General features: G+C 28.0%; 1 protein-coding gene and 1 long non-coding RNA gene across 7 annotated transcripts in view; one reads left to right on the plus strand and one right to left on the minus strand.

The window, feature by feature from the left end:
• LOC129960005 (short-chain dehydrogenase/reductase family 16C member 6-like) overlaps window positions 1-17,127 on the plus strand; it is a 67,931-nt gene extending 50,804 nt beyond the window's left edge. For all 6 annotated transcript variants that reach the window (XM_056072985.1, XM_056072990.1, XM_056072987.1 and 3 more), the window contains 3 exons: window positions 12,457-12,701; window positions 15,334-15,450; window positions 16,961-17,127. In XM_056072985.1, coding sequence (XP_055928960.1) covers window positions 12,457-12,701; window positions 15,334-15,450; window positions 16,961-17,060 — 462 coding nt within the window. In that variant the 3' untranslated portion in view covers window positions 17,061-17,127. The remainder of the gene's footprint in view (window positions 1-12,456; window positions 12,702-15,333; window positions 15,451-16,960) is intronic.
• On the minus strand, window positions 16,960-25,101 carry LOC129960007 (uncharacterized). Its single transcript, XR_008783497.1, has 3 exons — window positions 25,001-25,101; window positions 20,285-20,371; window positions 16,960-17,043 (listed from the first exon to the last, which is right to left on the minus strand). It is a non-coding gene; the product is annotated as an uncharacterized LOC129960007 (long non-coding RNA).
• Between the last annotated feature and the right edge of the window lie 1,335 nt (window positions 25,102-26,436).

The following is a 26,436-nucleotide window of genomic DNA, read 5'->3' on the forward strand; positions in this document are numbered from 1 at the left end:
TACCTTAATATGATTTAATTTAAATTAAATTAAGTAGGTAAATAATCAATTTTCAACAAAACATACTGAAAATGTTTTCTCCGAGTACAAGAGTAGGCATCGAAGCAGAAGATCCAGAAAATAGATCAGAGCTTTAAAGTGGTTAAATGTCAGCTATCGGATTCCACAAAAATTTTGATTCTTCATTCTTATTATATCATCTAAACTCTAATTATAAAATGTAAAACTAAAAAAAAGCTAGAGGGATTTCCTTTGTTCTATTCATATCAAGTAATAATATGAGTTATTGTTCTTGATGCTAATTTAAATAAGTTTTCGAAATTCCGCGCAATTCTTTCTGTAAGTATTGTAATAAATTCATCAAAATAAGCTAATTTTTTTAAATTATTTTTTTAATTAATAATTATTTTTTAATTAATTTAGTAATTATTTTTTTATTCACTAAGATTAATATTTAATTTTTAATTTAATTTTAAGAAACTATAAACGTTTCTATTGTTGAGATAAGATAGTTATGTTATGGCTTATTACCACAAATTAACCTTAAAAACGTTAGTTCATGACCGAACATTCATTTTTTTTTTTTCTTTTCTTTTACATATATTTGGAGAAGAAAAATAATTAAACCTGAAATAACTAAAAAATTTCAACATGAAAATTCAAATGGATATAAAACACTACTATTGCTGTTTTGCATTGCGTTGAAATTAAATCTGCATTCTCTTTTCCAGCAAACAGCTTCGTCGGGTTTCTAATTTATGCACCACGAAACTAATGAATAATATGGAACTTGACACACCGTTAAGAAAATTCATCTGAAATCAGCTGCGTCATTAAATGACGTGTGATTCATAGTGTCACATTTCCAAACTGACTTTCGTATCGAGAATTAACATTTTTTTTATTTGTTTCTAATTCTATTTTGCATTCCACAAAAACCTCAGGATACAAAGGCCCTTGTTTCGCAAACATTGATATATAATTATCACTTGATTTCTTAACGGAAAGTTGAACACAGATATTGTTTGACAATGGATTCTAAAACCCTCCACGCTTTTACGCATGCGTTAGTATGGGTTTAATTCGTCAAAATAGGGGTGAGAGGAAAGATGAAAGGAGGGGATGTTTACATTTAACAATAAAATAAATTCGGATTACTCGCAGATTGAATTAAAATAATACGGTCAGAAACGACACAATGGTCACATACACGTGAAAAAAAAAATGAAAAAAAGTATCTAATAGGGCGAAAATCAAGGTCAAAGAATGACGAAGAATTCCGGAAATGCGTTCATCCTTCCGCGTCTCTCCCCTAAATGAAATAGAATCGTCGATAAGTGGTTGTCTCAGAATACTGAAACAAACAGTATGATTGTACTTAAGATTGTAATAATTTAATGAATATAACATAAATAATTTTTGAAATTTTATAGTTTTAAATTTTTATTATATAGAATAGAAATATTTACCCTATACTACGCAGTAATGCATGCTTGCATCATTTATAACTTTTCAATATTAATTTCACGTGATTAATAATTACCCAGTCAAATAACACGGATCTGAAAATACTTTTTTATAAAGAAATTCTAATTAAATTACAATTTTGAATTAATTTAAATTAAAACTGTAAGCTTAAACTTAATTCTTTAAATAATTTTACATACATTTCTTATACATTCAGACAGATTTATATATTTAAGGTCAACACGTTTGCGAACAGTAAGCACTTTTATAGGCTGCAAAAGTAGACAAGCGATTTTTTACATTGAAGTGAATTGAAAAAAAAAATGAAACGCCATAGCATTTATAACCTCGAATATGCAAATAAATAAGTTAAATAAAATAAATAAATAAAAGTGGCATAAGCAGAGTTTCTTAAAATAGGAGTTGCGAAAACTTTTTGCAGGTCACGCTTCTTTTACAATTCTGAATATTTGTTTGCAAAATCAGTCCAGAAAATCAAAATTTCAAACATTTCCATAAAACTTTCTAAATAACCGCTTTAAATTGAACTTTTTTTTTACTTATGGTTAGTGAAACGCAATTTTGTTTTGTACATTCCAGTTTTTTTCTCCAATTAAAATTTTTTGAATGAAAATAAAAACCAGAAATATTTTTCCGCTTCGAAAATGTCATGAATGAATGAATGAAGTTTCAAAAGGCTCTCTTCATCGGATTAGATTTGTCTGTTCAATTCACATCGAAATGTACTTATTATGTGCATAAAAATGCATTCAGGAAAAGAGATTTGCTGTAAAAGTTTTAGCAAAAACGCCATGTTTATCGAAATGACTCAGGTTTAATCCCGAATCTCGTCTCACAAAGCTGTATTTGAAGATTACACAGATGGCAGCAGTTAGAAGCGCTAAGAAGGTGATTTGTATCAGCAACGTTGAAAAAAGTATTTTCTGTAGAAGCTAAAATCACAAATGAGAAACTAAAATTATTTTTGCATAAATAATTACATCATGAATTTAAGTTCTGCAATGTGATAGTATATTTTCTTCTTAAAAATATTTTCTGTCTCTTTACTTCTCAAGTTTTCTTTTCCTTTACTTTACAATTTTACTATAATTTTTACACTCGAAATACAGTAATGTAGGAATATTGTTTAACCTGTTATGAGATTCGGACAGTTTCGAGAAATCAGATGCTTATTAAAGAGATGTAAGTCGTTTCTTTATCGAAGTGTTGAATTTTTGTTTGGATGTATTTATATTTTTTTTTAAATTTAAACACGATAGTTGTTTTAAGCTATACTATTTACTTTTAATTGAATTTATTGAATCCGCTGGCATCAGATAAAGCGTCAGATTCTTTAATCCGGACTCTGATTAATCGGAATGAAATAAAATTATTTCAGTTAATTTTGCTTCTTGATACTCTGCTCTTACTATTTAATTTGACAATATAATTTTTATTCGCTGCGTAAATTTTGATAAATTGGAAATTTGGTCATTTTCAGTTCACCTGTTTATCGATGAATTCATACATATTTAGTGGCATAACAGGATTAAGTGACACCTAAATTAAGCGAAATTAATGCACATTATTTTCTAAACGCCCTTTTAGATTACTGTTCCCAGACATCTATCCTTTCGACCCTTACAAAGAGACCTGTAACAATAATTCCAAACTCTATGGTTTGCGAACTTGTGAGAAGAAGGGGGGGGGATTAAAATCTAATTATTGAAAAGCAAATAGGGAAAGATGCATTCTCTTTCCGACAAAAAGAAAATGAAATCATCAAAATAAGTCCTATTCCTACCAACACTTCTTTGCCATATTGAAACTGAAACTGAAAAATGGTGCGTTCACTATAAAGTAAATACATCCAATATGATAAATATAATTTAATTATAGTGATCTAATTTAAAACTGTAATCTGTTTTTTTATATTAGATCTTTCATATCGAGTGTTTTGAATCATTTTTATTGAAAGACAGATTTGTTCTGAATTCTGAAGCGAATTTATGTTCTGTTTAATAATACAATTATGATGTTTTCTCAATTCGAAAATAACCTCGACTTCCTCACTTCTAGATTAAAGTATTCGTGGCATCCTTTTTTGTCCTTCCACCTTGCATTTCTCGTATATGTAAGAAGTATGAAATTATTTTCGTAATATTTTCGTTTAAAAAAAAATTCCGAAATTCATTGAAGGGAGAGACAAAATTTGACAAAAAAAAAAAAAAAAAAAAACTAAAGGGGAAAGGGAGAATCGATGAAACTTTATTAGTTGAAAACTGCTGACATACAATTTTTATGTAATTTTACGCTTGCAAATTTACAAACAGGGAAAACATGAAATATCCCCATGTTGGGAGTTGCTTTTGCAACCCCTTTGTAAATTCTTAAAGAAGCCACTTCTGTGTATTCTTCTCAAGTACAAACAGGATTCTCTGCCCTTTTTCTAAGAAACGAGGGGTGGTCAGCTTTCTATATGTCTGCTGTTGTAGGGTGGGGCGGGGTGGGGTTAAATGATTTTGACCTCCAGTATTTGGCGGTTTAAAATCGGAGAAAACCTCACGTAAATCTTTATTTAGTGAATGAAAGAAACTTTGACTCATTGATGCACCTTTAAAAGCGCACAGTCGTTCTAGAAAGAGTCGAATCTCGGAATTTACATTTCATATTGTGAAGGTATTGCCTCGTAACGTGAAGGTATTGCACAGTACAGTAGTTATGGTTGAAAATAATTGCACAAGAGCTTAATGAAAGTAAAATTTGTAAAAACATATTTTTATCAATGTACAAAAATTGGAATATTTTTTAAATCCAAACTTGGGAAAACAAAATAAATTAGTAAAAACTGATAAAAATACAATCAGTAAATTCGCATTTTAATCACCTTTGTGATATATTTTTAATCTATTAACTGCCTTTTTTTAAAAAAAAAAAAAAATATTTTGCCGGATAAGATATATATTCGAAAAGTTGTGAAATAGTATAATTATATTCAAATTATGTTTTGTTTTGAAAATGTTTGATATTTTTGTAAAAGGGTATTGTTATAAAATGATCAATAAAAAACAAAAGACTGAGAAAGTAACAGATCTTTTCTATAACCTCTAAATTACGTATTTATGTAGGTATTTTATTATATTTTTTTATAAAAACCAAACCAAAAATATAACTCAAATATGACAGTCATGTTCTGTTCTACTTACAGAAGAATTTCAAATTTATTCGCTTGTTGTAAAGAAAGAAACACAGAATACACACTTTCTACTTCACATAATATTGACATATATTTAGAAAAACTTAACTGTTAGACATAAGAAATATAATTTTGGCGTCGAATAGTGTACGTAATATTCCGAAATCCCCAAATGGGAATCGTGGTCGCTAATGGATTAGTAAATGCTTAGAAGATTTATTTCTTATGATTCAACGGGCTTGTTTTTCTTATAATTTTGAACTCCAGTTTTTTTTTTATTTAAATTTTTTACTTTTGAGTACGCTGCTAACTTTTATTTTCTAATTTTTTAGCCTTTAATTCGCATCATAATTCATTATTATTAATAATATGGCATTTTGTAATTAAGTTTTTTCTCAAATTCACTATTATACGAAGCATCTCAAACAGAATCAAAAAAATTTCCTAATTCTGACCTAAAGGCAACAATTGCGATTCCGGCTGGCAAGTTGGTTTTATTTTTTTATAGCTTCATGACTAATCTGTTAATGAATTTGAATTATGGCTAATAAGTTTTAAAAGTTATGACTGTAAAGTTCAATATTTTTTCAATTTTGGTCGTTTTTTTTTTAATTAATTTTTAGAGATATTTTTAAATAACTCTTATTTCTTCTTCTTTCCTTCTCCCCTAAATTTAAAAATAATTTAAATATTTGTTTCCGGGATTTTAAGTTTTTTTTATAGAAAAGAAATTAAGTTGAACGAAATGTACAAAACTGTAAATAAAGGTATTTTTAACTGTAGAATGTATGCAAATAACATTAACCAAAAATACACAATGTATCCATACCACAGTTCTTAAAAATAGATTAAAAACACAAAAATATTTTTAAAAACAATGGATATAGTTTGAAATTAAGCAGAATTTTGTTTTTAATTCAATTAGGAAGACTTCATTATTTATTCTTATCTTGCAAATAACGTTTCATCCGCAAGCACCGTCTCTGTTGCGACTAATCCCATTAGATCTTGTAAAACTAACTAAACGTCAAGGGCTTAAAAAGATATCAATAACTCGTAAACTAGGTTCTCAGCCACCCTCTCAAATATTTACCGTACCTGATATTGCTTAACTATGATGAAACAGACGAAAAACTACCATTGATGTACGGTATTTGCAAATGTTATTCTTTGAAAATACTCTTTTAACAGTGCCATAAAAGGTAGAATTTTATTTCATTCAATTTTTGAATCGCTAATTTATAATTCATTATTTGAAATATACGGAATTTTGAAAATTAATCTGAATGCATTGTATTGGCACCGTTTTTGAACGCTATTAATGATCATTAAATATGTTGTAAAACTTGCCAAAGGGTAATCCATAACTTAAGAAAACGGGAATTTCCAGAGCAAGGAAGTAATTAGGGTTGTTGTTAAGATTTCGAGATAATAGAAAACGGATCACTTTTTCGTAATGGGGTCTCAACTTGAGATAATTATTTTTAAATAATTCCATAAAATCTCTCTTCTCTTTGAGCGGGATTGTACGACGGTTTGATCTATAAATTGAAATGCAACTTTCGTAATGCTTTGAAGAAATAAAAATTAATTAAAATCGATTTTAAAAAAAGTTATAAATATTTTATGCATGCTGTTTCTAAATAGTACATGTAAAATAAAATTTAAATATAACGGAACTTGGCTAATTTGAATGTTCCTCTCTCTTGAATTTCCTGTTAATATAATATTTAAATATCGTCTGTAATTCAGATTTATGTTATTTCGCAGTCAATTTTTTAAAATTCTGTATTAATTTTATTAATTAAATGTATCCATACCTTGTGTCGTGAAAATCGTACGTGGCACAAGGTATGTTTTAATTCAACAAAGGAATTATTACACAATAATGTATTCAATTTTTAAAAACTGAAAAATTTCTTAACATTATAAAAGAAAACTTTGAGCTCAGCAGATGCGAGTTGTATTTTGAAGTTGTACTAAACAATTGTATTCAAAAGCTCTATTAAAGTGAATTTATTAAAATTATTTATTGAATTATTATTTTAAAGGTTAATAGCTATTTTTATTAAAACTGTTATTACTTCATTTGTTGCAATTATTAATAGTCTATTTATTAATTTTGTATCATCTATTGCAATTATTATATAATTAAAATTTCCTGTCATTTTTAGCTTTAAAATTTAATTTTTTTTCCCCTTGCTGTACTCATTTTTAGACTTTTTTTTTTGTTGATAAATTGTAAAGTCATTGTAGTTTGTCAGCTTTGAATTAATCAAACACCTCTGTACATTCTATAAAAAAGTAAAAATTATCAATAATTTTTACTTGCAAAATAATAAATTAGTAAATAATAAATAAGCAAAATAATAAATTCATAGCAATTCTCATTGTGATTTTTTTAAAAAGAATAATGCACGGAGCATGAAAATCCCATCACTATTTCGAACAATATTTCAGGACTAGTGGAGTATTCATAGTATTCGTCATTAAAATTTATCAAATCTGACTTCCTCGTTGCAAGAATTACTAATTTTAGCCTTCTTGAATTTGAAACAGAAATATCAAAAATATAGTAGTTTAAATTACTTCTAAAGAGATAAATATTGTCAACTTTATTAATTTGAAGTAATTTGTTTAAAATCAGTCATTAAATAATATTTTAAGAAGATGTATAAGTACTCGCACTTAAAGGTATCTTACTACGAGTAGATAAACAAAGATATTTTATATTTGTAAGACGGAAGGAATAAAAATAAGTAAACAAACGCTAACAACGTAATTAATCAATTTTGGCTTAATGGAAGGAAAAAAAAAAGTTTTGTGAAATAACCACTGTTTTGTTTTTTCCACTCTACTTGCTACAATAATTGACTTGCTACAAAGTTCATAGTCATTACTTTCCCCCAGTACATGTTCTACGGATCGCTGCACATCCTATGCTAGATTTACAAACTTAAAGGCTAAAAATATAATTTTCTTAACAAGTCATTGAGTTGTGAGAAGGTTACTATTTGATTCTTCAATGCAATAGTAACCTTAATTCTATGAAAGAACTGAATGGAATTACTTTGTTGTCGTAAAAATGAAGTTAAATCAATGGTTCTCACATTCTTAGCAATGAATAATTTTATAACAGAAAGGAGGAAAGAAATGAGATAAGCTGCAATACAGAATATAAAATTATCCAATAATATAAATATAACGGCTTATTGATGTTCTGAAAAAAGATACCTTGACTAGTCTTTGTTTAATTAATCTCAGCTTCTACCATAAGGAAATTATTAATTTCTATGACAACTGCTAGATTTTAAAAAAATTTATAATTCTTTGCATTAACGTTAGAAATTTGCCTAGTACAAATACAGAATATTTAAAATAAGTAATCATTTGGATAGTGAAGGGTCATCCAATAGGGCTCCAGAACTCCAATTAAATTAATTACCCCTTGAAATTATTTTTAAAGTTTTTTGTTGTTGTTGTTTTGTTTTAAATCATTATTAGTTATTTTCCCACCGAAAGTTCACCTTTGCTTTCTTGATTCGATTTTCTTCACTTCTTCTCATTCATTCTTATTTGATTCTAGTTCGCTTTCACATTACTCTGATGGAAACTCATTTGCTTTTATTGAAAGTTATTCATATATAATTACAATTAAAAATTATGGACTCTTTAGATGCTAAATTGTTTTTAAAAACATATTTTAAACGTATTCTTTCGAAAAATATTTTTCGTAACACTGTTCGTTTCTGGACTGACAATTGCAGCTATGTTTAGATTATCAGTTAATCATCAACAAATTTATTCCTTTGAAGTTAGACAAAACAATGAATATGTACTCATAGCTCAGACTGACTCATCTCGGATCCCATCATACAGTGGCGTTATTCTTACTCGTGGTGCTTGCACCTTCACTTGGTAAGGAGAGCGTGTATTTGTGATACATGCAGATTAAGAGAGGTTATGAAAGGTTTTTTAAATATATGCGTAATAAAAAAAATAATTTAAAAAATTTAAATGAAAAATAATAATTCATTTTTTTCCACCAAAAGAATTATTTGTATAATTTAAAGTTACTTACAATAGCGAAAACGTAAAAGGATGCATCTCAATAGTTTTTAGCAGGTTTCCAACTACTTGATCATTATGTGAAATATTCTGTAGTATCACAATATCCAAATTTATTTTTCATAAAATACATTTCCATTAAATGTATTTTATTATTCCACTAGCCGCCTTTGGCGACCAGCCGATTCGCCAATCTTAATGCTCGTTAAAATTTTAATAATTAAATATTTTATGTAACTCCTATTTTAATAGCTTCTTCATTAAAATATTTTAAAGCTTCAAATTTTGATAGTCATATAATTCATTCATAATATTATAAAGGCCTTCAGTAATAACGTAATATGCATTTCTCTAATTTTCTGTTAGCTCCCGTAGAATTTATGATTTAAATTAAAGTGGAAATGGTTAAATTGCAATTAATATAAGAACATTTTTTACTGAAATGATTTTTTTTTAAATATTAGTACTGAAAACAGAGTCGCTGAGTATTTAAACCTTATGGGCATTAAAGAATATCTTTCTTAATTTATGTAATATCTCAAGAAGTTTTCTACAAATTTTTCTCAGATTCATCATGAACAGATCAATTAACAATGTTTAGTTTTAAATGCATGAAACTCTACGAAAATAAACAGAATTGTTTGAAATAATCGGTCGGAAACATATTAAGCCTTCAAAACCAAGAAGAACTCATGATAAAGAAATATCGCCGCATATTAAGTTAGTCGATATTTTGGGCCTTTCATAATATTATATGATAATATATTTATTTTACGATATTTAATCATCCATGTTACATTAAAAATGCGCTCAATTTTAAGGTTTTAAAAAGATTAAGTTTGAACTGGCTTTTAAAATTATAAGACATAAACGATTTTAAGAAATATTTTTTTTCATTAGTATGACAAAATAGAATTTTCGATGTTAACCAACCGATAAAATTATTGCCCTAACTCAAAAAGCCTTCTACAAATCTACTTAAATATTTAGTTAAATACGTACAATCTTATCAATAATGAAAAATGTGGATTCAAAAATTTTTTGAACCTTTTTCGATGCTTTATTTAACTTGCTTCATGTGTGGAAATTGATTATTCACTCACTTCTTGGTGTACTAGAGTTCTAGTATATCATAAGTATGTAAGAGTTCATGTACCAAAATTCTTAATTAACTTTAATTAAGATTTGATTACTCGTGGGTGCCGTCATCTGGTATTGAATTTGAAGAAAAAAATTACTTTAAGATTCCGTAACTTTAAAAGATATCTTGATATATTAAATAGAAAATTATGAAAATATGGTGTTTGAAAAAATGCGCTTTTATTAGTGTACCAAACGGTATTTTTTATAATAATTATTATTATTTTCTTTCAATGTTAGATGTGTGGAGTAACAACAATCACAGAAATGTATGTGTCTCACATAAGAATCGCTTAACGATGGTCGACTATGCCCAATTATATTTTCTTAGCTAATATGGCTTCATTAATAATAATTAATAAAGCCTTAACTCCTTAATTCATTTAATTATTTTCAATTCGGATGTCCTTGGATGTAGAATTAAAATTTATTTTACATTACATCTTTTCCATGAAAATTCTTGTACTTAATTACAGTCAAACTCGTCCTTAAGAATCTTTTATGTTAGTTATAAATCGTTTCACATATTACTTAATATAATTAGAAATATTTTATATATTCTTATACATACAGTGAAAATACATTTTTCATATTATTCATTTCCGAAATAATAAATCCTTTTGGTAGTAGAGTAATCGATAAAAAATGATCATAAGAAATGATAAAAATAATACAGTGCCCGAAAAAATTATAAGGACACGCGAAAAATGTCCAAATCTAGATGCCTTGTTTACAGAATCGTATGCAAATTTTTGCAGCAAAAATAGAAGTAAAACTAAAATATTTTATGCCTAAAGTAATTAAAATTTTCAATTTTAAATCTGCTAAAATTTAAATTTTGATTTTTAAACCTAAATGAAAACGGAAAAAAGTATAAGGACATTGCTTTTTCTCCAGTAATTATTTAAAAATTTGCATATTTGAAAGCATAAAATGACAATTCCAAGTTAAAAGATTCATTTGCGAAAAGAATTTCCCACTCGTCGACTTTCAGTGTGAATTTTTAAACGATGCACAAAGGAGCTCAACTTTCTGACTCTGAAAAAGGAAAAATTGTTGCTTTTCGAGAATGTGGATTAAGTGGATGGGAAATTTCAAAAAGAATCAAGAGATCTAAAACGGTGGTTTATAATTTTCTAAAAAATCCTGGGAAAATGATATGAAAAAGTGAATTGGGAGACCAGAAATTCTCACTCGTCGACAAAAAAGAATGATTGTAAGAAGAACTTGCGAGAAAAGAGAAACCACAAATGAAGTTAGACAAAATTTGAGTTTACCATGCTGAACAAGGACTATTCAAAATGTTTTGAGTAAACATCCTCAAGTTTCTTATGGGAAATTAGTGTCACGCCCCCCTCTTACAAGAAAAGTAGAGTTTACTTTGCCAAAAAATACATTTCTCTTGGTCAAAAGTGGGCTGATGCAATTTTTTCGGACGAAAAAAAGTTCAATCTTGATGGACCTGATGGTTTTCGTTATTTTTGGCATGATCTGCGAAAGACCAAGGAAGTGTTTTCCAGGCGTCAATATGGTGGTGGCTCGGTTATGATATGGGGCGCTTTTGCGGCAAATGGAAACACTCCAATTGTATTTATCAACCGTAAAAGGAATTCGGACAGGTATGTTGATATATTAGGAGAAAGTTTGTTACCTGAAGCGCCACTAATTACTTCAGGGGACTATATTTTTCAGCAGGATAATGCTTCGAAACACGTTTCTGCGAGTGCAAAACTCTGGTTTGAAGCTAATTCTGTAAATTTACTTGATTGGCCGGCGAGAAGTCCCGATCTTAATCCAATCGAAAACTTATGGGGACTTCTAGCCCGAGAAGTTTATAAAAACGGCACACAGTATCAATTTACACAAGATCTTGTCGTCGCTATCAAAGACGCTTGGAAAAAAATATCTATGGACATTTTAAAAGATCTTTCAGGATCTATGACCTCTCGGATTATTCAAGTGATTGAAAAAAAAAGTAGTTTTCTTGATTATTGAAACATTTTTTAAGTATTTTACAACATGTCCTTATAATTTTTTCCGTATTTCCTTTAATGTTAAATTTTGTGAAATCAATATTTTGAAGTTAAATTATGTTTTTTATGTGGTATAAGTGTTATCACAAAGTTATGCAGCAGAAGTAAGAAATATAAAAAGTTCATTTAGGTGAAATGGAAATAAAGCATATTTTCATGCAATTACATGTTGTCCTTATACTTTTTTCGCGCACTGTATTACTGGCATATTTTTCAATCGTCTTTACTTTTTACTATTACCACTACAATAAAAAAAAATGTCTTCCATTGTCCAGAATAAAGAATAATCGATCTCCCAAAGACTGAGCCCTAACGAGATAAATTTGGATCTTAAGATCAAAATCAAAAAGTTTTTAATAATATTCAAATGTATGTAAAAATGATACTAAAGAAAAATTAATTTTCAGTTCTTATGTTCCAATAATCATTTAAAAATGAAAAAAATGTTAAAAAATTATCTTTTATTAAAAATTTTTAACTTTTTAAGGAAAGATAGCCTTTGTAATGCTATTTTTGATATATAATAATGCAAATATTTTTGGATTTTTGCAGGTTATCAAAGCTTTCCTCCCTGATATGTTGGAAAAGGATCATGGACATTTGGTAACTATCTCTAGTCTAGCTGGTCTAGGTGGCAGTGCCAGATTAACAGATTATTGCGCTTCCAAATTTGCGGCCCACGGGCTCATGGATGCTCTTCAAGTTGAATTACATGCTGAAGGTCGAAAGAACATTCATACCACTGTTATTTGTCCTTTTTTCATCAATACTGGAATGTTCAACGGAGCAACAACAAGGTAAGAAAAAAGAGAAATGGTTAATTTTTGAAGTAAGTAATATTTCTCGTTTAAAATATAAATATTTCATGATCAAATTAACATTTTTTCTTTTTTAAATTTTACATCATTCTAAAAAAAATCTTTTTTAAGGATTCTGTAGAGTGCATAAAATCAAAAAAATGAATTTGATATGTTATGTACAATGTCAGGCTAGGAGAAAGTTTCGATGTAAATCAATGAACGGATGAAAATTCCGTCTTCATCCAGTCAATCCGTTATTGCATCCACTTGTCTCTTTGAGACCCATGGTTAAGAAAGAGGGATATACAGTGATCATAAAGTAAATGTTAATTCAACAGAACGAACAGTATTACACAACTTCAGTTCTACTAATAATCACTTGGCAGGCCTTGAAAGTTTCAGCATTCATGCAAATGATGAAAACAGTATGCTGTTGATGTTTTTAAGCATGAATAACATCGTATAAATTCTAAATATTTACAACTGTGTTTTCAAACAATTTACGTTTGTATAGCTAACATCAAATCAAACAAGTTATTTAAATGAAGTACTTTTCTTTTGCATTAAATATATTTTCAAACTGACATTTTCAGTACCACAACGCATTGTGGGTCAGTTTTCCTAGAAAGTTTCCAAAGAAGGTACTTTCAACTTAATATATCGTAGCTACGTCTCTCTTCAATTCAAATATTATCTAGGCATATTGTGTCGCTTTGACCACCAGAAGATGCCATGTTTATCTCTTTATTATAGGGCTTTGATTCATAAACTTAACTAGTTACGCTTAAGCCAACACAACATAATGCTCCAAACACAATTAAAATTTGAAAACTAGATAGTTTGTAATATCATGTGATGGGACTTCTACCTACGAGCTTCCAATGTCGAATGTTCGCGTTGTAAGACAATCCGATAGTTGTCAACATTTTATGCTCTACACAAAGGAAGTTTCAAACATTCGCAATCAGTCATTAGTTTGCTTCACGGCACGTGTCATTTTGCCGCCGTCAAACATATAGACAATTTTTTACATCTCATTGCTTGAATTAAATTAGAACAAAATAATACCCCCACTACAGCAGCAATAACTGCAACGTCTTCGCCATTAACTAGCCCATTCAACGTTGGATCAAATATTCTCCATACCGTGTAGCAGAAACAATACTGAGAGTTATGTGACTCAAAAGTTGGATGAAAGGTTTGAGTCAAGGTTCCACGTCTCGTGTAGCATCGACTATATATAAGTGATACTAATTTAGATTTAATATAGATTTTCTTTTGCCGAGCACATCCACTGAATCTAGATATTGTTTAGATTTCACTTTTATTGTAGATTTGCATGAATTCCTTTACTTTTTATAATAAAAGCGGAAACATACAATAATTTAAAGGTAAATTGTGCTTTCTCACTTAAAAACTATTGATTTGACATAAAATGTATGGCATTTTTCTCCGACAAAGTTTTATCAGTAGATATAAAGCAAAATAAGTTTGCATTCTATATATATATATATATAAAGGGATGATAGCCTAGACTAGATGGTATCATAGGAATATTGAAATCGCTGCTGTCGTTGACGTCCCAACGATCAAACAATTTATACTGAAGTTAGCTGAAAAATTTTATAAATCAATAGAAGATATTGAGAACACAACCCTCGAAAATCTGCCGTCATATGACATACGTGATAAAGTAAATAAGTGCAGACCCCGCTGCATCCTCACCCTTCAATCTCCATAGCCTCAACCAGCCAGCTTAATCATCTTGTAATCATAATTGCTAATTTTTTTCCATGTCTACTAAATTCTCATAGTTAAATGTTATTCTTAATTATAAAACGAAGTACAGTCTAATTACTAAGGTCAATATAAATTGTTCCAACGTTTCACTCTGCAAGACTTACAGATGGTGGCTCCAATGAGCTGTAATCCCTCAAACAATTTCGCTGAAAAGGAGTTGTTATTCATCAACTGTTACTGTGAATTGGAACGAGTCGAATATGACATCATTGTGCAGACGAGACTGTTCAGTATTTAAATTAAGAGTATTTGTTCCTTGCAGTGTATTCTTGGGATGACTCAACTTTTAACAGCAAATTTATAAATTACATTTTTTGCACGTATCTGCAAATTTCAACCTGAGGTTCACTGCATCGCTTTACAAGGATAGAGACAGAAAATATATCTTTAAAAAAATTAAACATGGCATCTGAAAGCTATACTGAAATTAAATAATTGAAACTAAAAATGCATCCAATAAGCAATCTTTACTATCAGGTGACTGTTTATCGAGAGACAAAAGGAGTGAAATAATGAAATTGAATAATTGCTTTCTATGTGAGTATTTCACAAAACCAGTTTTTATGAAATACTAATATTCTATAGGCAAATTATTCAGTGTAATAAAATTTCTGATCTTGAATTTAGGGAAAGATAAATAAATGCCGGCACATACACCATTTTCTTATATAATTATGCTAATAAATGTACTATTAGGTGGTTGATGTCTAAGTTGTCACACTAATTATATTTAATTCAATTATTATCTATGCTGATTTTTTTATTTTGAAAATTGATATATTCTTCATATACTTTTATTGCATCTAACTGAATATCACCTAACTTACAGGATCTTCAGTAATTTAGAACCTGATTTTGTAGCAGAAGAAGTTATAACTTCAGTTATGTGTAACAAGTCTCTGGTTTTAATTCCACGATTTTTTCATATTTTATATCAATTAAAAATGTGAGTATAAGTTTAATTATATTATGAAACTGTGAAATTATAGATGACATGAAGTTTTAGTATGAAGTGATAAAACTTTCAAACACTGTAATCTATTCATATTGCTCATATAAATTTCGTTTATTCTATTTATTTGCCAACAATAATATGTCATTTTGTAGATTATTATATAGAAAAATATTATTTGAAATCAGAAATAAGAACGTGGCCTATAGCTTTGATTAATTTTTTCATTTATTAGAAAATAATAACTTATTTCAAGAAAACATGTCTTATAGACATGTTCTTTATATATATCAATACTTCATTTGACCTTTCCTCAAAAAAAGAAAAGCTCAGCTTCCAAACTACTAACAAACTCCTTCACATAAAAGATCAATATGTAAATCATAATAAGAGCCTGTTTAATTTCTCCCACGGACATTTAAAAATCAACTTTTTCAATAAAAATATTTGATTTCAACTCTGATGAGCTATTAAATATATATAATAATTCAATGCTTACTATATTGAAATATCTGAAAGCTGTTCCAATACATGCTGCTGACACTGCAAGGAAAATATAATTCTTAAAATTTTCAGCATCATTTATATTTATATACCAAAAGGCAAAGGGCACTATGTTCCTTTATTTCAATATGGGACACTACATAGAGGTACAGGTCACCTGTCAGATTACAATTGGTACCCTTTACTACTAGTATACATATATGTTCAATTTCTTTTCAAAAAGTTAAAAATAACTGAAAATTAAAAAATTATTTTTTCGAAGCTGAGTGAAAATGGAAATAGATTTATAATTTTCAGATTTTTCTGTTTATAAATTACCAGCATAACTGAATACAATTAAGATTTTTTGACCAAAAAATAATTAGATCAATATTTTAATGTTTCTAAAAAAGACAAATATTAGATAAATTATTACCTTCAATGAAGTGACAAATTTTGGAATTCTTCATCGTATTCTATGATAGCATGACACAAAAAAAAGCAGGAATTTACTTTCACCTTTTTTCTATTACTTAAATTTAATTACAATTTCTGCTTCTTAGTAAAAACCATGTCTCTCTGAGCAACATATCTTGCTAGTGTATCAATATACATAATATCCTCATTTAAATTAGTTTTATTTTTCTAGAAATATTTCATTTACATGTTAATATAAAATCCTGAGTAATATCAGTAACTAAGCAATGCATTTTGAAACATAGAAACCCTATGAAAACTGTTGGAATCATCGTAATGTGTTGATATACAAGAGTAAAATTTTACTATTACTTTAATACTCGTATTTATCATTAGATTTTTTGTCAATTCCTGCATATCTTCAATTACTTGTTATGCAAATATTTTTCGGATTTACATTAATAGTATATTTTCGAAATAAGTCTATCTGCTGGAAAATATGGGGAAAAGTGTCAGATACAATTTTAGCAAGTTTAATTTTTGCAAAAATGTTTAATTTATTTATTTGCTTTCACTAAATACTAAAAATATTATTATTTTACAGATTGATGCCAGCTCGATCTGTCTTGGCTCTTCATGATGCAACAGGGGGTACTGACTCAATGGCTAAGTTCACAGGAAGAAATTCTAAAAAAGTGCAATGAACATAAGTAATCTGGAAGACCTTATTTTTTAATGTACAAATGTTTTTAATAAAAAAACCATATGCTATTATGAATCAAAATTTTATATAATAATACAATAAGCAATGATATAGAGAGAGGAGAGCTCAAAAATTGTAAGTTATTTTGAAAAGAATTTTTAAGAATGCACTTCATTAGATAATACGTCGTAATCTTATTTTTATGGCTATTTGTCAATATATATATATTCCACATTTTTAAACAACAAACAAATAGATTTTTTTTAAAGTTATATTCTTCAGATAAGTCATTTCATTAAGACAATTATTTTTCTTACAACTTCCGTTTATTGGATTTAATAAATTGAAACTTGAGTCATATCAATTTTTTTTACACAGTAGAAGTGTCGTTTTTTAATAAACAGGATTGTCTCTTGACCGTTTCTAAACTGTCCGAGATAAATTAATATTTTTAACGACTTCAGACCGTTTTGAGGCTACTTCAAGAAACATGATCCAATTAATAGAGTTCCATCTCCTCAAAGTGGCCACTGACTAATGAAAAGAATGAAATTCAAAGCATCCTATTCAGTCAGTTTTATCGCAGAAGACTTTTTTTTGTGTGTGTTGCTTAAAATGTTCGAAGAAAATATAACTAAGAAAATAGTATAAAAATATAGGTTTCATTTTTTTTTCAGATTTACATTTATTGATTTAAAACAGTGCAAAGGATAATTATTTACATAATCTAAAACATTTTTCCAATTGAAACTATAATTTCTAAACCATTAGAAATAAGCATAGCTATTGGACCAAGATTAGTGAGGACAACATATATATTCTTTTTACAAATTAAATATCTATGCGTTTTAAATTGCTAAAATATATTTTACATTAATACTTGTGAGTTTATGCCCGGAAATTCCATCCATACATTTAATAAATTTAAAATGACTGCCACTAAAAAAATTATAGTGTTAAGAAAGGAAAAATAAAAATAAAAACCTATTTCAATACATAGACTAAATATGAATAAGAATTCACATGAAAAAGCACTTAATAAGTTGCCAATGAAGTCTTCCGTACGTACATAAATTGTAAAATTGTACTTTTTTCTTCCATAAATTTAAAAGACTACTGAAATTTCTGCATTGGGAAAACTTTTATTAATTATTAATATACACTTTATATGCCTACTGTCACATTTCTATTAAATTTGATATTAGTTTGAGCAACAGAAAAAAATCCTACTTTCATAAGGTTTATCAAATTTTATTAATTGATGGAATTTTCAAATTTTAATATGTTCAAATAAAGTAATATTAAGCATCAGCAATAATCTATTTTTAGATAAGAATATGAATGTTCTAAGTGTTTTGAAGGAAAATACTTTTACTTTGTGCAGCAAGTAATAGGATGGACACAGTGGGATAAAAATTAAAGCAGTTCACACGATTTACAGACACCGACAAACCCTGAATAATCTATTTTGAGTCAATTTTTCCTCTAAACAAAAATGAGTGACTTAAATGGGTAATACATATGTTGGATTATATGCATCTCCTAATCTAGTGTCTGACCAAGAAATTCCCAAATACATCTTCAAAAACAGAACTTGCATAAAGAATTGATTAAAAACTCTACAAAATGAAAATCATAAGATAGCAAGAAAATTCAATAAAGGAAAGAGGAAAAAAATGAAATATCTGACCAATATAATACAATGCAGTTCTTTGGACACTAGATCATTTAAATTCAGTTGTTACACATGCTTAGAAAAAAACTCATCACTTAGAATAAAAGTCTAATTTAAGTGACTGATTTTTTTATTATTTAAAAATATTTTCCATTTAACTGAAAATCCCGCACATATATCTTGAAATCATAACTTGCACTAATGTTAGCACTTAATAAAGACAATTGAAAAATCCAGTCAAATTCTAATGCCATCTACCATTTCTTGTTATTCCATATCTTATCAATTAGAAGCTTAAAAAATTTAAGGATCTAATAAATATGAAAAATTGATATAAATCAAACCAGATGGCAATTTCATTGAACATTATTACCAATCTATAATAAGTAAATGTACTATTGAATTTTCTGTATTCTATTTAGAATATAAAAAGCTTAAGCTAAATAATTCTTTTATTATAAATAAGATTCGAGCGATTCTGCAAATTTTGTCTATGAAGATTTGAAAATTCATTGTTCCCCACAATGATAACATTACATAAAGAAAACCTTGTGTAGAAAAATCTCAACAAAAGAATACAGCAAGGAAGAGATAATTTTAAAACAAACTTGTCGACACATATTCACTTTTTATGTTGTTAATGGCAAATAAAAATTATTAGCAAATGCTTTTGACAAAAATCTCTCTAATTTTTCATGAATATTCAATCAGAAGTGATGAATCTGGTGAACTGTTAAAATCAGAATTTTTAGATTTGACAGGATTGGTACTTAAAGGCATTTTACTTTATTCCTAATCAAATAAGCTTCAAAAAATGATCAAAGCTGTTTGTAAAATCCAATTTTCGGACTAACTCTTAAATATATGAAAAACACTAAAAATTCTTGTATTTTGCAGCATTTTTTCCTGATTTTATGCAGAAAATATTAACAAATTACACGGCATGCTGATTTTTATTATTTAACTCCCCCCCTATAAAATGCTAACTTTAATCGCAATGATTTTTCAAATCGGTTTTTGCAATACATTGCAGCATGTTCGTACCACATCTTGAGCGAAAGTGATGGACGGTACGAGGAATGAAATGAAAGAAGGGTTTTTTTTTTTAAAAATTAATTTTAAACTTAATATTGTTCAATTCAAAACTTTACGTTCATTTTGATTGTTTTTAATTTCATTAGATAACTAAGCGATACACTTAATGAAGCATCCCCAAGTAACTATCGTTAACGAAAGGGGAAGTAAGAATCATAGCGTGAATTGTTTGTAAATCTCATATAACGTTTCAAGACTTGCAGAAACACTTAACTATAGAAACTTTATCATTATTATTATTATTTATTCCTTTCTATTTAGATTAACACTGACGATTAAATTAAAGTTCATATCAACAAAGAATAATTTAACATTGATAATAAATCTTTTTAAAATGGTTTTTAAAAATTATTTACTTTAATCAAAGCACGTAATAAACGATTTGCAATTCATGTAAATACAAATATATTTTTCAAGTATATTTTAAACACAAAAATTATTGAATGAAAAGGTACCTTTGGTAAAACTGGTAGCCTTGACCTTCAGCAAAATCTTTTATTAATATTCTTGAAGTTATTTCATCACTTATTTATATTTAGGACCTAAAATGAGAAGGTAGAAATTTGATTCCTAGTGTTACATTGAAATTAAAAGAAAGCTGGAATAAGAATTTTCTTTAGAAAAAAATCTTTCATTAGAAGAAAAGTATTTTTCTCTCGATATTCATGTACATTTGCACAAAAGGTTGTCACTTATAGCATGCGGTGAAAAACCATTTCGTCTGACATGAAATCAAATGCAAAATTTTAAAATCCATGTCCATTTAGCTCGTTTCTGAGTTAATCAAGTTCAGAAACACTAGAAAAATAAAATCCTCCAGTCAAAAAGTTTGGTTCAAATCGGATAGAGATCTACAATGCCGAGGAAATGCTACAAATCAAATTTTACCTGCGGTATTTTTTTAGCAATTATTCAGAAGATAGAATTTTATATTTTTCAATTTAAGTTTGCTTTCGAATCACACAAATACTGAAGTATACCGAAGAAAGCAAAAGTTATAGAACAATAATTAAGCATACCAATTATATATTTGCATACATATCACATTTTCATTGCAGAAATGACTAAAAGCACGTTTCTACAACTATATATATTCATGAAAATGATTAAGGCCATCAGTACAGGTCAGTAATGTAACTAGGATGGGACATGCAGGACAAAATGTGTTTTGAGAGCCATTATGAAAAAATGCAAAACTGAAGAATCGCTTTATTATATTTAGGAGATTTTTCGTATTCTTCAGATTGTCAAAAATTAAAACATTTCCAGTCAAGTAAAGGAGAAGATAAAGAATACGGTGCGTTTTACAACCCGAGAAAGAACTTAAGCTAATTTTATCAAAAGAAAACAACAAACAAGGATTTTCACCGAAAAGCTAAGGCACTTTTCATATACTTGGGCGTCTATGAAAGTGAAGTAAACTTGACCACCCAAAGTTTCTTAAAAAGGCCGTAAAATATTATACCCTCCATATTTATACATGTAGGGTATCAGCTTCTTCTGATGTTCATGAAGTAGGAATAAAACTGAGGAACACAAATTTTCACTTATTTGGTAAAGTGTGAAAACACCCAGTTCCAAATTATCAGTATTTAAAATCTGAGATAAAAAATAATGTATACGGTTTTTTCATAACTATCCACATATGTGATTTCTTACTAGTTTATGCAGTGCATTATGTGCATTTGATCTACGCGTTTTATAAACAAAACCAATGAAACGCTTTACATCCTTCTTAGTCAAAATTTTCGCATTCACTGTTCCAATTTCTTGTTTAAGCAATATTGAAATGATAAAAGTTGCAATGTATCAAATTTCCTGAGCAAATTTAACGAAATATTCTTTAAAACTTTTGAAATAACATACATTATTTTTTTTCTATCATTTTTATGACATCATGCTTTTTGATCGAAGAACCATGCAATTTAATACCTATTATGCAATTATATTTTCTAACATTAAAAGAAAATGTTGTCTGTCTCCCTTTTGGAGCATTTCATGCTAAAATTTAAACTCAAAATTATCAAATTTGGCACAAATAAACTTTGGATACTTAGAATGTGCAATGGTGTAAAGGTTCGAGTTTTTTCAGACCTTTTAAATAACATTTTAATCAAAAAGTTGGGGAAATTTCAAAGTTCTTAATGATAACATGCAGGACATTTTCATTTTATTCATGCATCAATAATATGTTTTTGAGTGCTGTTTCTTTTTAGTATTTTTTATTTTAGATAATTTGTAGCAATTAATGGCTTCAGAATATGAAAAACTATAAGATCAATAATTGAATTAAAGTTGAGTAACATTAAGAAATAAAAACAGCTTTGTAAAATGTTAATCATATAACTTTAAAAAATGTTATATATTATTATTTATTATTCTATTACTATTTTAATCTTAGGAATCCCTAACATAAAGTTTCAGAGACAGATGGAGAGATTATGTGAACTACATTACTTAAGGAGTGTGTCTTTCTTGGTATTTACCCTGGATGCCATTTTATACAAGTACACATTTGGTATAGCTCATGAATAAAAATGCATTATGCTTGAATCATTGAGTTTATTTCAGTATTTCAGGGCTAAAATAGACAATATATAACACAGTAATGAGTATTATTAAATTGCTGTCTAGTACTTTTTCACATCACTCATTTCATAATAAAAACACTTCAAGAATATCTGATGGATAATCTTTAAGTCTATAATCTTAAGTGTATGATATTATGTAAGAATAATTTCTTCACATACGAAATGTACTGGATATGCTTTCTAAAATATGTGAAGGAACTGGAACTTTATATCATATCTTACAAAAAATATGTGGATTTATTTGATACTAATTGGTCTAATAAGCATATGAGTAGCATACACAAATACAAGTTTATAATATCTATTATCAGAGAATATAGATTAGGCGATTCTGCAAAAAGAACTGAAATCCAGAAATGCCATCAACACATGCTTCTTCCTTAAAAGAAATAAAATATATGCTCTTTTTTGTGTGCATCAAATTAGGCAATCAATACAAGGACTTTTTTTTTTTTACAAAGGTCAAGGAAGAAAATTTAAGTGATTCTTCAACTATTAGCCTTTTCATAATACTTTGTGGATTCTAATTGACAAGGAAATGAAAATTATCTCTCATTTAACTAGATTTTAAGATAATATGTATCTGCAAGATCCGAAATGAAATAAAGTTCAGTTTTGCAATAAATGAAAAAAAAAATGAGCAAAATAAATGTAAGCACATATGATAGAAAACTGTTTTTATGAATATATCTTGCTGAATTTAAACAACCTTAAAATGAGAATGGAATCTTAAAAGAAAGACTGCACATAAAGATATATACATTTGTATCATTATGATTGTCAAAGCAAAATTCTAAAAGATTATGCAAGGCAATAAAAAAATCATAATTTAAATTATAGTTCAAGTTATTTCACAACCTGCAAAAACACTTAAATATCTTTTTAGGTTCAAATATAATACTAGGATGAAAAAACCCCAAATTTTAGATGAAACGAAATATAATCCATCAAAAAGTTTTAATAATGATAATATCTTCTTAAAAGCAGATTCCTCCACTACCCAAATTTTATTTTTAGCCACTTCAAAGCAGTTCATAACACTGGCATTGGAAATAAATGGTTCCCTTGGAAATTTTCAAGTATATTCTTATTTCAATATATAAGTAGCAGCTTACTAAATTTTTAGTTCTAAAATCTTTAAAATTACACTAATTCCATTCAAATTATACCTTTCATAAAACTGGTTAGCTAGTCCCGCCCCCTTACTGTATATCTTGAGCATTAAAATCAACGACTAAGTTTAAGATCATGTTAGAAGTTTCTTTAGAGCATTTGAAAAGTATTATATATTCATGTTCTTATACAGTGAAAGTCCCTGTTTCAAAATTTGAAGTACAAAGAATACTTTCAAATATATTTTTGATATTTTCTCAATCAGAAAAAAAAAAATGTATTTTTTTATGTCTGGCAAATAAAATTGACAATTACTATTATTCGTAGTTTGTATAGCGTTTTTTAGAAAATCTTTTAATCCCAATTTATATAAATAGATATGTCAAACAAAGTAATATTTATATCAATTCGATTTCTGTAGTTATATTGCTGAAAAAATTCAAAAATATTACATATTTCCTACGAATAAATTTTAACGAATTTCGTTATGCTTGAAATCTCACATTTAAATTATCGTCAATATTAATTAAATAAAATAAAACAAAATGTTGGATCTGGAGTAAAATACAGTTATTTACTATCGTTTCAATATGCTGCAAAATTTATAATGCTTAGAATCATAGTAATAAACTGCATAGTTAATTAAAAACTTACCAAATAAATAAGGGATTGGAGTTTTTTTTCTGGGAGAGAGCATCGGGGCTGACTATGTTATGCCAAGCAAAAAGTGAAATCATATCAAGTAAAAAAAGTTTAAAAAAAGGGGGAAAGGTAGAAAGGTACTCTCAAATGTTAACAAGATTTAAGTGAATGAATAAAATTTAATTGACTTTATAAAAGCAAAAACGTGAACATGAAGTGCTTCATTAAACATGGAAGATAGTGGAATGTTAGGCCTTTGAAAAAATTGCAAAAGCTGTATAATGAAATTTGGGCATTCTGACATCGTTTGTCATATATTTGACAGTTACAGCAGAATGGGGATTGTCCTCCCAGCAAGAAATGAAGATGAGTAAACATTGAACTTTGTATGTTGAATGTGTAAATGAATCAAAACTGTATCTGCTTTCTGGTTAGTTAATAAAGGCTAATGTTGCCTAAGAGGTTTAACACATGAAGTTTGTTGTCGAAGTCCCACTGAGACTGCCATTTGGAATAAAGAAGCTTTCAACGAGCTTTTTTAAATTGCTGACATGTATAGTGGTTATGAATGGAATAATCGCTAATTTGGCAGCCTTGCGTGCCTACTCTTTGGCTAAAATTCCCACACGAGATCGTATCCAACAGAGCAAAATTGTGGAACCAAGAAAATCAATGTATTGAAAAGGTCCAACGCTGCTAAAATTAAAGGATAGTTATGAGATAAAATGATTTCAGAGACAATAAAACATTAAGAAAGTTTGTATAAACGATTAAATATTTATGCAAGCTATTAGAAATTGCTTCTAATGCATAAAAATACATTACCTGTGAAAACTGAATAGGTTTATATAAACAGAAGAATTCATTATAACATTGTTAGATTATATCTGCCTTTCAGTAACTTTTATTTTGACTACAAAGCTGGACAGAATAGAAATCACTAAAAGAAAGAGAAATCAGAAATCGGAAAATATTAGTTGCAGTACTCAGCTTGAAATAAAAAAAGTAATATCATGAAATAATATTCCTATTTATTAATCATTAACTAAAAAAGCGATTTAAATTATCCTTTCAAGCATTACAATGCAAAGCACATACTTACTTTGGTTGAATTAATGTTAATAAAATCATCTTGATTAATTTTATAAATCTACGAGGTAAAAGATTATTAACTCATTTTTGTTCACAAAAGTGGCAAAATGAACAATTCTAGCCCTTTCAGAATTTTATTGTCAGTACACTGTAGCAATTCTTTTATCCTGTGAAAGAGTAACAACACCTAGCATTATTATAAACTGCCGGTTCGCCATCCTTATTGCTCGTTAAAGTTTTAATAATTAAATATTTTATGTAACTCCTATTTTAATAGCTTCTTCATCAAAATATTTTAAAACTTCAAATTTTGATAGTCATATAATTAATTCCCTCATAATATTATAAAGCATTTTTTTAAATAATATGATTACTGAAAACAGAGTGACTGAGCATTTAAACTTTATGGGCACAAAAGAATATCTTTCTTCATTTATGTAATATCTCAAGAATTTTTCAACAAAATTTTCTCAAATTCATCATGAGCAGATCAATTAATGAACAATGTTTAAATGCATCAAACACTAAGAAAATAAACAGAATCGTTTAAAATAATCGGTCGGAAACAGATAAAAAAAACTACTTATAGAAACGATGTACTTAAAACTATAAGCATATACAAAAAATATTATAACATAAATACAATTTAATTACAAAAGCACACAACTAACCTAATAATAATTTAAATTAAGTCCGAATCCGTAGAAAATAGTTGTCAACAATCAGAACACAATGCGCATGCGTGAATTTTCAATGCCAGTTATGGTAACAAATATGCGTGAATCTTCTACACCAGTTGGAGTAACGCTATGCAGATTAGAAATTTTTATTTCCTTTATTTGTTTTATTTTAATTCAAAAGTACTTCAGAATGAATCCGAAAGATCGAATAATTAACAATGTTTAATTTTAAATGCATCAAACATTAAGAAAATAAACATAATCGTTTGAAATAATCGGTCGAAAACATGTTAAGCCTAACCTCATTCGCCTGGGGGGGGGGAACTGACGCCTTACTCATTTGGCTTTGGGAAATGAAGATTTTTTTTGGCGGGAAAGCTAGTTTTTAATTAATAATTAAAATTCCAACTAAAAGTTCAAAAAAGGACCTCACGTGCACATTCTCGACATCCAAGGTATACCTTGTACCAAATTTGGTAGCTGTAAGCC

Source organism: Argiope bruennichi, chromosome X2 (genome assembly GCF_947563725.1).
Source record: "Argiope bruennichi chromosome X2, qqArgBrue1.1, whole genome shotgun sequence".
Lineage (NCBI taxonomy): Eukaryota > Metazoa > Arthropoda > Arachnida > Araneae > Araneidae > Argiope > Argiope bruennichi.